The sequence below is a fragment of the Dendropsophus ebraccatus genome, chromosome 9 (genome assembly GCF_027789765.1).
Source record: "Dendropsophus ebraccatus isolate aDenEbr1 chromosome 9, aDenEbr1.pat, whole genome shotgun sequence".
In the NCBI taxonomy this organism is placed as follows: domain Eukaryota; kingdom Metazoa; phylum Chordata; class Amphibia; order Anura; family Hylidae; genus Dendropsophus; species Dendropsophus ebraccatus.
The window spans coordinates 118,911,797-118,927,840 of record NC_091462.1 but is presented as its reverse complement, the minus strand read 5'-3'; the positions used below and the strand labels follow the sequence as shown (position 1 = coordinate 118,927,840).

Genomic DNA, 16,044 nt, shown 5'->3' with positions numbered 1-16,044 from the left:
TGATACAAATCCACACCTGCTCCTGAAATCTACACTTTACCTAAGACTGGCGTTTGATTATTCGAGTCCTGATAAATGTCCCCAATGATCTCAGAGGAGACGGCGGAAAGACAAATGCTGCCGACAAGTAGAAGAGCGTACAATAGAATTCTATAGAGATTTATTGCCTAAAAACACAAGATAAACATAATATATAAAAATATATACATAAAACTCAGAAAATACAGACATCACCTGATAGATAACTCAGATCTCATCCCAGGAAGAGATATTACGATGAGTATAGATCACCTACTGGTTGTGGATCCACAGCAAGCCTAAGCCTAATCATACCTTAGATGCATACGCTCTGTTATACCTTAGATGCATACGCTCTGTTATACCTTAGGTGCATACGCTCTGTTATACCTTAGGTGCATACGCTCTGTTATACCTTAGGTACATACACTCTGTTATACCTTAGATGCATACACTCTGTTATACCTTAGGTGCATACGCTCTGTTATACCTTAGGTACATACACTCTGTTATACCTTAGATGCATACGCTCTGTTATACCTTAGATGCATACACTCTGTTATACCTTAGATGCATACGCTCTGTTATACCTTAGGTGCATACGTTCTGTTATACCTTAGATGCATACACTCTGTTATACCTTAGATGCATACGCTCTGTTATACCTTAGATGCATACACTCTGTTATACCTTAGATGCATACGCTCTGTTATACCTTAGGTACATACGTTCTGTTATACCTTTGGTGCATACGCTCTGTTATACCTTAGGTGCATACGCTCTGTTATACCTTAGATGCATACGCTCTGTTATACCTTAGGTGCATACGTTCTGTTATACCTTTGGTGCATACGCTCTATCATACCTTAGATGCATACACTTTGTCATACCTTAGGTGCATACGCTCTATCATACCTTAGGTGCATACACTCTGTTATACCTTAGGTGCATACGCTCTGTTATACCTTAGATGCATACGCTCTGTTATACCTTAGGTGCATACGTTCTGTTATACCTTTGGTGCATACGCTCTATCATACCTTAGATGCATACGCTCTGTCATACCTTAGATGCATACGCTCTATCATACCTTAGATGCATACGCTCTGTCATACCTTAGATGCATACGCTCTGTCATACCTTATTGCATACGCTCTGTTATACCTTAGGTGCATACGCTCTGTTATACCTTAGGTGCATACGCTCTGTTATACCTTAGATGCACACACTCTGTCATACCTTAGGTGCATACGCTCTGTTATACCTTAGATGCATACGCTCTGTTATACCTTAGGTACATACACTCTGTTATACCTTAGGTGCATACGCTCTGTTATACCTTAGATGCATACGCTCTGTTATACCTTAGGTGCATACGCTCTGTTATACCTTAGATGCATACGCTCTGTTATACCTTAGATGCATACGCTCTGTTATACCTTAGGTTCATACGCTCTGTTATACCTTAGGTACATACACTCTGTTATACCTTAGATGCATACGCTCTGTTATACCTTAGGTACATACGCTCTGTTATACCTTAGATGCATACACTCTGTTATACCTTAGGTTCATACGCTCTGTTATACCTTAGATGCATACGCTCTGTTATACCTTAGATGCATACACTCTGTTATACCTTAGATGCATACGCTCTGTTATACCTTAGATGCATACGCTCTGTTATACCTTAGATGCATACGCTCTGTTATACCTTAGGTTCATACACTCTGTTATACCTTAGATGCATACGCTCTGTCATACCTTAGATGCATTCGCTCTGTTATACCTTAGATGCATACGCTCTGTTATACCTTAGATGCATACGCTCTGTCATACCTTAGATGCATACGCTCTGTTATACCTTAGATGCATACGCTCTGTTATACCTTAGTGCATACGCTCTGTCATACCTTAGGTGCATACGCTCTGTCATACCTTAGGTGCATACGCTCTGTTATACCTTAGGTGCATACACTCTGTTATACCTTAGGTACATACACTCTGTTATACCTTACATGCATACGCTCTGTTATACCTTAGATGCATACGCTCTGTCATACCTTAGATGCATACGCTCTGTTATACCTTAGCTGCATACGCTCTGTTATACCTTAGATGCATACGTTCTGTTATACCTTAGATGCATACGCTCTGTTATACCTTAGATGCATACGCTCTGTTATACCTTAGGTACATACGCTCTGTCATACCTTAGATGCATACACTCTGTCATACCTTAGATGCATACGCTCTGTTATACCTTAGATGCTAACGCTCTGTTATACCTTAGATGCATACGCTCTGTTATACCTTAGATGCATACGCTCTGTTATACCTTAGATGCTAACGCTCTGTTATACCTTAGATGCATACGCTCTGTTATACCTTAGATGCATACGCTCTGTTATACCTTAGATGCTAACGCTCTGTTATACCTTAGATGCATACGCTCTGGTATACCTTTGGTGCATACGCTGTGTTATACCTTAGATGCATACGCTCTGTTATACCTTAGGTACATACGCTCTGTTATACCTTAGGTTCATACACTCTGTTATACCTTAGATGCATACGCTCTGTTATACCTTAGATGCATACGCTCTGTTATACCTTAGGTTCATACACTCTGTTATACCTTAGATGCATACGCTCTGTTATACCTTAGATGCATACGCTCTGTTATACCTTAGGTACATACGCTCTGTTATACCTTAGGTTCATACACTCTGTTATACCTTAGATGCATACGCTCTGTTATACCTTAGATGCATACGCTCTGTTATACCTTAGGTTCATACACTCTGTTATACCTTAGATGCATACGCTCTGTTATACCTTAGATGCATACGCTCTGTTATACCTTAGATGCTAACGCTCTGTTATACCTTAGATGCATACGCTCTGTTATACCTTAGGTTCATACACTCTGTTATACCTTAGATGCATACGCTCTGTTATACCTTAGATGCATACGCTCTGTCATACCTTAGATGCATACGCTCTGTTATACCTTAGATGCATACGCTCTGTTATACCTTAGTGCATACGCTCTGTCATACCTTAGGTGCATACGCTCTGTTATACCTTAGGTGCATACACTCTGTTATACCTTAGGTACATACACTCTGTTATACCTTAGATGCATACGCTCTGTTATACCTTAGATGCATACGCTCTGTCATACCTTAGATGCATACGCTCTGTTATACCTTAGCTGCATACGCTCTGTTATACCTTAGATGCATACGTTCTGTTATACCTTAGATGCATACGCTCTGTTATACCTTAGATGCATACGCTCTGTTATACCTTAGGTACATACGCTCTGTCATACCTTAGATGCATACGCTCTGTCATACCTTAGATGCATACGCTCTGTTATACCTTAGATGCTAACGCTCTGTTATACCTTAGATGCATACGCTCTGTTATACCTTAGATGCATACGCTCTGTTATACCTTAGATGCTAACGCTCTGTTATACCTTAGATGCATACGCTCTGTTATACCTTAGATGCATACGCTCTGTTATACCTTAGATGCTAACGCTCTGTTATACCTTAGATGCATACGCTCTGTTATACCTTAGATGCATACGCTCTGTTATACCTTAGATGCTAACGCTCTGTTATACCTTAGTGCATACGCTCTGTCATACCTTTGGTGCATACGCTCTGTTATACCTTAGGTACATACGCTCTGTTATACCTTAGATGCATACACTCTGTTATACCTTAGATGCATACGCTCTGTTATACCTTAGATGCATACGCTCTGGTATACCTTTGGTGCATACGCTGTGTTATACCTTAGATGCATACGCTCTGTTATACCTTAGGTACATACGCTCTGTTATACCTTAGATGCATACGCTCTGTCATACCTTAGATGCATACGCTCTGTTATACCTTAGGTACATACGCTCTGTTATACCTTAGATGCATACGCTCTGTCATACCTTAGATGCATACACTCTGTTATACCTTAGATGCATACGCTCTGTTATACCTTAGGTACATACGCTCTGTTATACCTTAGATGCATACACTCTGTTATACCTTAGATGCATACGCTCTGTTATACCTTAGATGCATACGCTCTGGTATACCTTTGGTGCATACGCTGTGTTATACCTTAGATGCATACGCTCTGTTATACCTTAGGTACATACGCTCTGTTATACCTTAGATGCATACGCTCTGTCATACCTTAGATGCATACGCTCTGTCATACCTTAGGTGCATACGCTCTGTTATACCTTAGGTGCATACGTTCTGTTATACTTTAGGTGCATACACTCTGTCATACCTTAGGTGCATACGTTCTGTCATACCTTTGGTGCATACGCTCTATCATACCTTAGATGCATACACTTTGTCATACCTTAGATGCATACGCTCTATCATACCTTAGGTGCATACGTTCTGTTATACCTTAGATGCATACGCTCTGTTATACCTTAGATGCATACGCTCTGTCATACCTTAGATGCATACGCTCTGTCATACCTTATTGCATACGCTCTGTTATACCTTAGGTGCATACGCTCTGTTATACCTTAGATGCATACGCTCTGTCATACCTTAGATGCATACGCTCTGTTATACCTTAGATGCTAACGCTCTGTTATACCTTAGGTGCATACACTCTGTTATACCTTAGGTGCATACGCTCTGTTATACCTTAGGTGCATACGCTCTGTCATACCTTAGATGCATACGCTCTGTCATACCTTAGGTGCATACACTCTGTTATACCTTAGATGCATACGCTCTGTCATACCTTAGGTGCATACGCTCTGTTATACCTTAGATGCAAACGCTCTATCATACCTTAGGTGCATACGCTCTGTTATACCTTAGGTGCATACGCTCTGTTATACCTTAGGTGCATACGCTCTATCATACCTTAGGTGCATACACTCTGTTATACCTTAGATGCATACACTCTGTTATACCTTAGGTGCATACGCTCTGTTATACCTTTGGTGCATACGCTCTGTTATACCTTAGGTGCATACGCTCTGTTATACCTTAGATGCATACGCTCTGTTATACCTTAGATGCATACGCTCTGTCATACCTTAGGTGCATACGCCTTGTCATACCTTAATATTCCTCTACCCTAGATGCATAATAAGGTGACACCTTCATAATTTAACACACAGCAATACACAGGCATTGTACCTGCTTGGTCGGACAACCTTTAAAGGAAAATCTTAAAAATTATAGTATACACAAAAGGTGTACACGAGATGGTAAAAACACCTAAAAATATCTAAAAGTATAAAAACCCCAAACTCCAAAAAAAAACTAACTTCCAAAAAGACTGTAACACAGCCCTAACTCCTTGGGTAACCCTAACACCAAACTAAATCAACTAAAGCAAAGTGTGCAAAAATGCATAAGAAGCGCTAATAATGAAATCTGGAAAAAAAATACACAATATACCACAGTGTGTGTGTGCGTGTGTGTGTGTGTGGGGGGGGGGGCTGAATAAGGAGTCTGTGGGTCTGCGGATGAAGGACCTATCCCACCATGTATATAACAGACCCTGCTGGACTTTGCATTACAGTGAAGCCCGACCCTCTTACCACCTGGCTCAGTTGGGACCAGGACCGATTCGGCCAGGTTTAGGTGAGGGGTCAGTTAGTTCCATATTGATGGGCTATTACACACATTACTGGATTATTCATTGCTGCTTTTCTTGTCTCGAGTGGATGTCACGTGGTGGCAAAAGATCTTCATCCAGGATTTCTTCAGTTTGGCGTTAGCAAGAATGAGAATGGTTGACTGGACTGGAGCGTATTGAAATATCACCACCAGGAATATCCAAAACCCAGTGGTGTTAGCAGCAAACAGGTTAAAGTAGAAAAGAAACAAGGTCACATAAAAAATGGCGTAGAAGATGAGAAGTCGTATCATGTTTTTTATTGTATTCTCATAAGCTTTCACGTTGAACCCAGTGGAGGTTTTTGTGTGTTTTTTCTCCATCTTTTTGCTGTGCTTATTTAGGGACCAAACTGTGGCCCCTGTGGCCACCACACTGATCAGGAATGGAACGCAGCTGCAGACAAAGGAGATGTACAGGTTGTTGGCAAATATCCCATTGGATGAGGCCGTCATCATGGCCAGCTGGACCAAGGAGATGTTCTTAGGAGTGTTGTCATTTTCAATAAACTCCAATATGTTCATTGTGGCGGTAACAACAGATACGAGCTCAGACATCAATATCATCCAGGGTATAGTAGAGCTGACCTTCGTCTTCAGCCGCAACAGGAAGCCAGACCTAAACGTCTTGATCTTCATGAAATAGAAGACACACAAGCAAGCAGTAAGCCAGGACGAGGAGGTGATGATGAACATGGCAAAGACAAAGACGGCCGGGGTGATGGAGGTTTTCAGAAAAACTATAGGGTCAAAATAGAAGAATAAAATGTTAATGTAGGACACACAGGCGTATAAGACATTGGAGACGCTCAAAACCAAGATGATTTTATTACTGACGCTTTTGTCCAGTCCATTGATGTAGAAAGAGTAAATGAAAAATATAATGAAGAAGTTTGTGGACACTCCGTAAATGGTCTCGAGAGTGAGGATGACAATGAACATGAGGCTCAATGGGTGGTGGTTGGCCATGACTGTCCCTAACTGGAGTAAGTGCTAGTTAAGGGAGACGTCTGGAGTTGTGGTCCTGAGAGTGGGCCGAGGAAGGATTAGCGGTAGACGTAAAATGTTCAACCCTGAAACATCTTACACTCCGATAGCCAAACTGTATGCAAGAAACTAGAACTTCTGGAGACCTTCTCCAAGCTTTTATCTGCTCAGTCAGAAGAGTCCAGGCATATGAGTGATCAGTGGGTTGGTTGGAGTCTGGTCTGCTCTGATTGGCTGCCACTAAATTATACGTATTACACCACCAATAAAGTTTCTTAAAACATTTGCATTGCTGCAAAAATGACTTCTGGGATTTAACGGCCCCAAATTCATTGTCACCTAGAAACATAGCGACATCTACAGCGGGAGCAGCACTCGTGTGCCGACAGCTGACGTCTGTGCTACGGATTTGCATCTCTGAACTTATGTCATATATCTGTCATTCAAATCTATGCAATATTCAATGGGTATAATCCATAATGAGAGTCACATGAAGGTGCACAGATGTACCTGGCATTGATGGATTTCTACAAAGACACCAAGACTTGTTTTCTGCAGTCAGGAAGCCTAAAACGCGTTAATCCCCAGACAACATTTGCAGCTGATTTCCCTGCAGCGTCACCTCCTATGTAACGGATACAAGGTCATTATCTGCTATTCAAAGTCTAACAAACAAGAGATGGCCCAGGCGCACGTTAGGCTCATCACTAGTCCTAATATATATATACCTTATTATTCTTCTGGTGGGTTTACAAGCAAAACCCAACAATCACTGAGTTCAAGGAGAGCATTACCCTGTTAGATAAAATCCTACACCACACTGATGAGGGGCAAAACACTTGTAGGGAACCAGGAGACCGGCGCAGAACCTATTGGTCTGGGATCCTGGTTTCAAGATGAATCACTTGTGGCCAGAACCTCTGACTGACTGACAATCTGCCAGTCAGTAGCACATAGGAAACAGCTGTTACTGTTTGTGTGCAGGCCGATGATGTAGACCTGCGGCATGCATGGTAACAGCCCAAAGCGAGCAGACCAGCCGCACTAGAGGGCGCCCAAGGATCCCGGTCATGTAAGTTCCTAAAAAGGACTTAAGGGGCTACGCATTAGGGTGGTCTGGTGATCTCCCACCTTACCAACAGGTTTCCTTCTCAGGAGGGATATCTGGCTGTTCCCGTGTTTTGAGACTTGTAACTGAGGCTCCACAGACCCTGTTTTTGGAGGATTTAGGACTATAGTTGCCAGTAAGATGGATTTAGTTACATCCTTATCTTAACTGGGCATGTACAATATCAATTAAGATGATCACATTAAATCTGTTCACTAAATATAAGATATGTGTATGGCAAAACCCTTGAGGATTCTCAATGACTGAGACGTCCATCTGCTATAAACGATATTGCTATATAATATGCAACTTTTCATGGGGAACCTACAGCTACCTAGAGGAGAACATGAGTTGGTGGAGTAGCTGAGGACCACCGACCTGTCATAGTGAAGCTTGAGGGGCTTACCAGGTGATGCCATGCTCTTGTCAAAAAGAAGAGCCTGTGGAGCCTGATTGAAGAGTCTCAAAAACACAGGACTAGCCAGATATCCCTCCGGGAAGGACCCAGCCAAGGGGCGGCTACTGTAAGGAAACCACCAAAACCACCATATAATTGTAATGACAAGGGAAAAACCAAGACCAGGTTAGGCAAAACCCTGAAACAGCTGTATGTGGATGGTTACCTAGCCTTGGTTTTTCCCTTGTCATTACAATGACTTATAGGGCCACCTAATATGGTGGTTTTGGTGGTTTCCTTACAGTAGCTGCCTCTTGGCTGGGTCCTTCCCGGAGGGATATCTGGCTAGTCCTGTGTTTTTAAGACTCTTTACTGAGGCTCCACCGGCTCTTCTTTTGCATATTCATGTTTCCCAGGGGGCAATGCACCTAGGATTTCACTGCATTGAGCGCTTTCACTAGCAGCCGGCAGTTTTATCGTTTGGCTCAGAGATCGGCAATCTGTTTTTCTTATGCTCTTGTGAAGCAGCATAGAGTTGAGGAGTGCTGGACACGGAGGGTTTTCCCAGGGGCTGACTCGGGTATAATATCCTGCCTGATGGTGTTTTGGGTTGCCCTTGAGGTGTGGCTGAAGCCATGACACAGACATCGAGGAATGGAATGCAGGACGATTATAGTTCGGATAATCGTTACATCGTTCGTTGAATAGCCGTTAACGATTAAACAAGGAACGAGAAATTTTGATTGTTTAATGAGACCTGGACCTATTTTTAGCATTGCTCATTTGTACATCGTTCGCAAGTAGTTCGGTGTAATAAAACAACGTTGGGTCGTTCCTAGTGGGCGCGTTCAACAGCTTAATAGTGCAAATCCTATTGGCAAAACACATTGACTGACAGGGACCATACATCCATTTAAAAATCGAATAGTTCGCCGAATATTTGATAAATATTCGATAAGCGTTTAAATCCCCCAGCTTCCGGAGTTTACCTCCTAATGGTCGAATAGATGTTTTTCAATAATTGAATACTTGTTCCCATAGACTTCAATGGGATCGAATATTCGATCGAATATTCGAATATTCGGGAGATATTCGTACGAATATCGAATATTCGAATATTTCACTGTTCGCTCATTACTAATAATCTGTTTTTCATCGTTCCGTGGAATCACTCTGAAGCGAACGATCAACGAGGTCAGGACGACCACAAGAATGACTAGAATTAAAGACCATCGTTCTGTTGTATTGTGTAAACGATCTCAAGAAGCTCGCTAAATCGGTCGCTTGAGATCGTTAACGATTATCTGAACGATAATCGTCCCGTGGAATAGGGTCCTTAGACCTCATTCACATGATCCCCTAGCAGGGCAGCCCCCCTACCGCCCGGCATGGATTCCGCTTACACTTTGGGTCATGAGGTGGAGCTGAAACCTATGGAAAGTATTATCTCTCCATATGGAGGAAGAGAAGAGGGGATCCCATGGCTGTCTGCTAACTTCACTGGATCTCTTCTCGCCGTATGGAGGAAGAGAAGCGGGGATCCCATGGCTGTCTGCTAACTTCACTGGATCTCTTCTCGCCGTATGGAGGAAGAGAAGCGGGGATCCCATTGCTGCCTGCCAGTCTTTGAGGGTCTCTTACATTAGTGGGAGGAATACTAACCCTGGGAATAAGTAAGCAGCAGTCTATGTTTTATCCTGAAGGGAATTCTTTGAACATCTCCAACAATGATAAAACCTACATGGTCACCTTTTCCGAACCCTTGGAAACCCATAATAAAAATACACAATAAAGTCACTCTGAATTTGTGCAGATATAATAGAGTTGAGAGATTTAAAGCTGGCTAAAGCCTTCTGCTCCCCAGCTCCCCCTCCTTCTGATACCAGGTGGTCTAAGTCGTGACCGCCGCAGCACCAGGACAGGTGTGTAAGCGTAGTATTACCAGCACACAATGATCAGGGTTTAGACCCCAGGACGTGGAATGAGAGGAGGTAACACCAGAGATCAGGAGGCTTTAGCCATCTACGGGGCCCTTTAAGAGCTTGTCATCTTCTCCACTTATAGCATGGTGCCCAAACCTGAGAAAGCCAATACAACAATTCATAGCCGTGCTTTATGGGAAAAGGAAGATAACTGAATATTTTCCAGTCTACTATGGCGGTCTTTGCACCTGACTCTTCTTCCCCTGTTGTCCTTCGATGCCTCTGACTATGGGGCATGTCAGTAATAGGGGGTTCATTTATAAGCTGCACTGCCCCGCTTGTACTGTCATCCTGACCTGCACCATAGAAGAAAGCACTAGATGTGGCCCATGTATGTTACGTCATGTGCGATAACATATAAACTGTGAGAGACCGCCAGGAGAGATCATGTATCAGATGTATCATGGCACATAATGTTCATGGAGGAGAAGCCGCTGCCGTCTGCCTATACATCGCTGGACCATCGTGACGTCTACAACCTAAGAAAACATATGGTACAGCATGTTACCCATTGGTTATAATGTGAGGGTCTGGTGTGTGCTGGTGAAGGCACCATCTCAGCCATGGGAAGGAATGGGAAGGGTTAACCTCTCAGATTAGATATCTAGACTGGGCAGACACCAGACCTTCCCGACCCATTTCCATACAGACGGTTGGTTTTCATGTAATCAATACAGGATAAAATGATTTGCCTTCTAGACTGAGCGCAGCTCACGAGGCACTCACCGCCCGTCATCTGTGCTGACCTCTCTCTCTGCATTCTGTTACTGCTTATAATACAGGAATATAGATAGGAGAAGAAGGACACTAACAATAGGATGATCTCAGTATAAAGAATCCCAAGCTCAATACAAAAACATCACAAGCTCAATATAAAGCCAGTTCAGGGAAGAAAAAGAGTGCTGCACCTCACACCTATGGCTGATACTAGTACCTCTCGGCTGCATAAAAAACATCAGAATTCTGTATGTGAATTGATCAAGCCATACTGCCCCATGTACCGCGTGCAGGTATCTGATACACATGGGTCCCTACTCTAAGTCCACACCGTGCCAGTCAGCGACCACCACCCCCGCAGGCGTGCACAGTCAGGGAAGGGAGGCCATGGAACGGCCCTGCAACCCCCAAGCCACAGGACCAGACCCAAAAATGCCACACCAAAACCCAGCCAGCACCACCGGCGGAGGAAGCCGCCCCCAAACAGCACAAGTCTGGATTTTTGGGTCTGGTCCTGTGACATTGGGGTTGCAGGGCCGTTCCATGGCCTCCCTTCCCTGCATGTGCACGCTTCGCGGGGTTGGCAGTCGCTGACCGACACGGTGTGGAGTTAGTGCAGGGACCCGTGTGGACCAGAGGACCTGCGCGGTGGTACACGGGGCAATATGGCTTGATCAATTCATATACAGACACTCTGGTGTTGATTTTTAATATGGGCCTAGCGGCATTAGTATCAGCCATAGATGGGATGTGCAGCCGTTCCATTCTCTCCAGTTCGTGTTTCAATATAAAGACATCACAAGCTCAATACAAAAACATCACAAGCTCAATACAAAAACATCACAATCTCAATATAAAGTCATGACAAGCTCAATATAAAGACATCCCAAGCTTCGTCCCACCACCTCCTTATACAATAAATGGGAGCCGCACCTAGCACTGGATATGCCGCAAATGCCCAAGGGATGACCAGGACGTGAACACAAAAGGCTCTGCAGATGTCACCTCCCCCAGAAGCTTCTAGAGGAGCAGGTTACATGCTGGGGGGCAATTACTTTTTATCACTGTTATCGATGTGATCAGCCCAGATAGCAGGAGGTTATTATGGGGCAGTTATATCTATATCTGTCTCCTACAACTCTCAGAATAACAAGCTTTTACTATGACTCTCAGACTGCCCTACACTTACTGTATATAGCTCTTTAATATATGATGGTTGTGTAGAGGCTCCCGGTGGCTGCAATCCATGGGTCACAATCCTCAGCTCTGAAGGTCCCGCGATAAATCCTTCTACAGTCCCAGTGGATATCAGAGAATTGTCTGTACTACAACCCCCAGCATATCCAACAGTGTTTACAGCTGTTGTGGCTCCACATCCATCTTACCAAGACCAATAATACCAGTACATAAGAAACAAATATCACTGCATGTTATTGCCGTTATACCATTACTAAATAACATTTGTTATTCAAAGACCAGTATCTCCTCATACACTGACCCATATAGAGGTAGATACCAATAGTAAAAAGGCTCTGCACACCAAATGAGTGATTACAGTGCAGTTACATCCAGTCACTCACAGGGGGCACCTTCTCTAATTAGAGTCGCCCAGTATTCCTTTTCTTATCCATCTGGTTCTGCCATCATGACGACTTGTCCTGTAGAATCTGCTACTCTTCACTCCAGCACCATCTTCATCGCTATACAAAGCGTCTGTATTGCTCCACACTGTTACACTGCCCACTTTGTGCTCCTGGAGTGGGGATTGCTAGCTTCTTTTCACACTATCCCAGAGGGGATACAGGCAGAGGATTACCTAACAAACCTCAACCTGGATAGAACATGTACCTGGAGGTTAGTACTGGTTATACAGCCATAGTGTAGGGCTTTATCAACAGTCTATTGCACATTCTATATATCATATGTGCGGAACAGGTACAACTACTTTTTTTTTGAGACTAAACATTTATAATAAATCTTTACAGAGAAAAATGCTTCATTGTCCAGGTTCCTATACTGCTCCTCTCTCCTTCCAAAACTTTTTCTTCATTCTTATATAAGAGTTCACTGATAGATCAGTTACATGCTGCTCATAGAGGTCTATGAAGAGGGAATGGGGGAAGGGAGGGGAAGCTGAAGAGAGCTAGAGGTAGTAAGAGACTCTTATAAATGGATCACTTTGTACAAATAAAAGACACCGTAGGGTAACATACTGTACCTCATGGACAAAAGATTAAAGGATGAGTGATGGATAAACTCATCAATATTTATTGCACTCAGAGCACAACATCTACCAGCATACACCAAACAAGTCAACCCCTCAACTGTTCCAGGGTCTGTAGAAAAGAAAGATGGATGAATCCTATCAGAGAGGACAGTGTAATGAGCTCAGGATATAACCATCAATATGTTACAGTAGGATACATAGGCTTTAAATGCAGCTTTGTTCTACTGGGGTCAATACCTAGCCTCAGGTATACTGCCCTATGTACGGTAGATGGTATCCCTGGCATGGACAAGGTCATCCTCAGAGGATGTCTTCCTCCTGAGGAGTCTAGCACTGCATGCTAGCAGTAGTTAGTTGCATAGAAGAAATAAGCTTAAGTCTCTTGGTCTCTGGCAAGGGTCCTGGCTTGAGCCAGGCCCTGGCTTCACTGCAGCAGGAACTGTCTCTATGTGTCTGGCTCTCTCCACTGACTAAAGAAGATGACCCTCCCACCAGGAACAAGCTCCTTTTTAAAGAGTTACTTTAGCTAGTGTAGGATTGGTGGGGCTGTGTGTGTTCAGAAGAGAGACTGGAGATGAGTTAGAAAAAGAGGGAGAACAAGCCTGCACCTGTGACAGGATAAAAAACAACATGTGACAAATACAGTTAACCCAATACTTCATTCAGCTGTGCTCAATATAAGACAAGAAATACAACAGTGACACCTAGTGAGGAGAACACATAATACACTTCTCTTTCATCCCACTGTGAGAACCTGAGTGAGTTACTTTTCCCAGATGCACAGAAAGTTAGTGGCACACCTGTGCTGGGACACTACAGCCACAGTTATAATAATGTCTGATGAAGAACAATATTTGTGGACTGACATGAAAAAAATGTCTTATATGTGGCTATTATTGTTTATAAACTAGAGTTCACACTACAATGAACCCAAGGCATTGCCGTTATTCTACAGCTGCATCCAGTTGCAGTGATACCAAGTTAGCTAGAGTTTGTTTTACTACTTTCCCCAGACTCATCATGGTATCCCCCACCCATCATGGTACACTCCGACCCATCATAGTATCCCCCACACAGCATAGTCAGGTTGTCCCTATGCTCTTTGGTCAAACTCACAAAATGGTGAGGTAACTTTACCCATGATATTACTCCTACTTAACACATCCCCATGGCTATAATCTTGCAGGCAAAATTCAGTTCACCCAGCAAGGACTGCACTTCTCTTAAAGGGATTTTCCGCAAGCCTTGAACCTACACAGCCTCCTGTTTGTCTTCCACTCCATTCTGACAAAATCAATGGTTATTCCCAAGAACTACAATGCTTTCGCTGGACTCTCCGTCTTATTCCTTGCTAAAGGGACCCCGAAATGACCTGACACCCATTCATGGTACTCAGCAAGGTGCTAAAAATGGGTGACCCAGTGGGCTAGATGAAAAGGGCGTGGTCCAAATAATGGATAACCAACCCCATGTTCACCAGGTCCCAGACTAACCATTCCAGAGAGGAGTTGGGAGCCTCAGGGCTCCTCTGGCAACCCCTCTTCCTTCTCTTTGCAAAGCACCTACCTCTTCAAAGCACTTACTACTACAAAGCACTGGTTCTTCCTTACTGTCAGGAACTACTTTTCAGTATCAAGATTTGCACTAATTGTATTATCTGTAATATTCACCTAAAGCCTTGTTCAGTAAAGTGTTTTATTTTTCTACTAAACGCATAGGAGTCTGTCTCATCTACCTGCACCCACACACACCACTGTTTTTCTTGAGTTATTTTTGTCCTCTCTGTGGGTGGCGGTACCGACATCCCAGGTGGGTCTACTACCACTTCAGGTTACCGTGATAAGTGCCCAAGAAACTCTCAACCTAACCAGAGGTTACCTACCACTGGGGATAGCACACTGGCCAAACCAAGTACCAACATCTCACCTCTGCACGCCTAAACCTGAGGCAGCTCAGCAGCTCTGTCCCACTTGGAGCGGTGTCAGAGACCACTGAGGGTATATCAAACCAAGCTGTTATTGCAACGTCACCACCCCCGACACACCAAAGCCACCAATGACCAAGGATCTAAGACCAAGCAATTAGGTCCTGCCAACCCATCCACTAGCTGCCAAACTCACCATACCTGAACCTGAGAAACCCAAAAGAGGCTGCTCCTGCCCATTAGCTGCCTCCTAAGAAACAAGAATGATACACCAGGCTGCCTGGGCACTGTGGTCCTGCCACCCAGAAGATCTAGGTCCAACTGCTGGGAGATGTCCATTTAGTCATCTTCTGCTGGCATAAGAGCGCAAGGTTGGAAACAGGTAAAAAAAAAAAAAAACATGTGTAGAGGAGAAGTTTATTGAGTTTATTCACACAGGTACTTTGTGTGGTTGAAAACAGATGCTAAATATGGGACATAAGGAGACTGGAGCAGTGTAACCCCTCACTTTTGGAACACAGCTGGTTGGCCAGGACACTGAAGACTGTTGGGGCTAAGGCTGAGGGTCCTCCCAACAGTGGCTGGCACAAAGATCCGCAGAAGGCATTTTAACACTCGCTGGGTCTTGGGGGTGCCCTAACTCCATCCTTGGGTGGGGCCACCGTCGTGGTAACAGATAAGTGATAAGAGTGGGGCAAGGGTTCATAAGCACAAGGCTGAGATCTCTCCCACACTACGTGGTAAGGGGGGGGGGGGGGCTTAGAATCATCAGGGCTACAGGCACAAGAGGCAGTAACAGCATCAGGGAACAGAAGAATAGTATCTGTCTTTCTAGCCAGGCATGGCTCCCGCAGGCTCTCCTGCAGGTTCTGGAGAAGCTCCAGGACTGACCTGGTCATAGTGGAACATCCCTGCTCCCAGTCGCACTCCTTGGGTACTCTTATTTGGTCACAGATGCCTCTTTGCATTGCTCCTTCTTTCCATCTGCCACGTTCCACATGTGGCAGCCCTG

The 16,044-nt window shown here is 43.9% G+C and overlaps 1 protein-coding gene across 1 annotated transcript; it reads right to left on the bottom strand.

Moving 5' to 3' along the window:
- Positions 1–5,708: 5,708 nt before the first annotated feature.
- LOC138801920 (taste receptor type 2 member 2-like) lies at positions 5,709–6,659 on the bottom strand. Its single transcript, XM_069985017.1, has one exon. It carries the CDS (start codon positions 6,657–6,659, stop codon positions 5,709–5,711), a length of 951 nt encoding a protein of 316 aa, XP_069841118.1.
- Positions 6,660–16,044: the final 9,385 nt, after the last annotated feature.

What these genes read in the sequence shown, in the direction of transcription:
- LOC138801920 (XM_069985017.1), bottom strand. Translation starts at nt 6,659, where the DNA reads ATGGCCAACCACCACCCATTGAGCCTCATGTTCATTGTCATCCTCACT.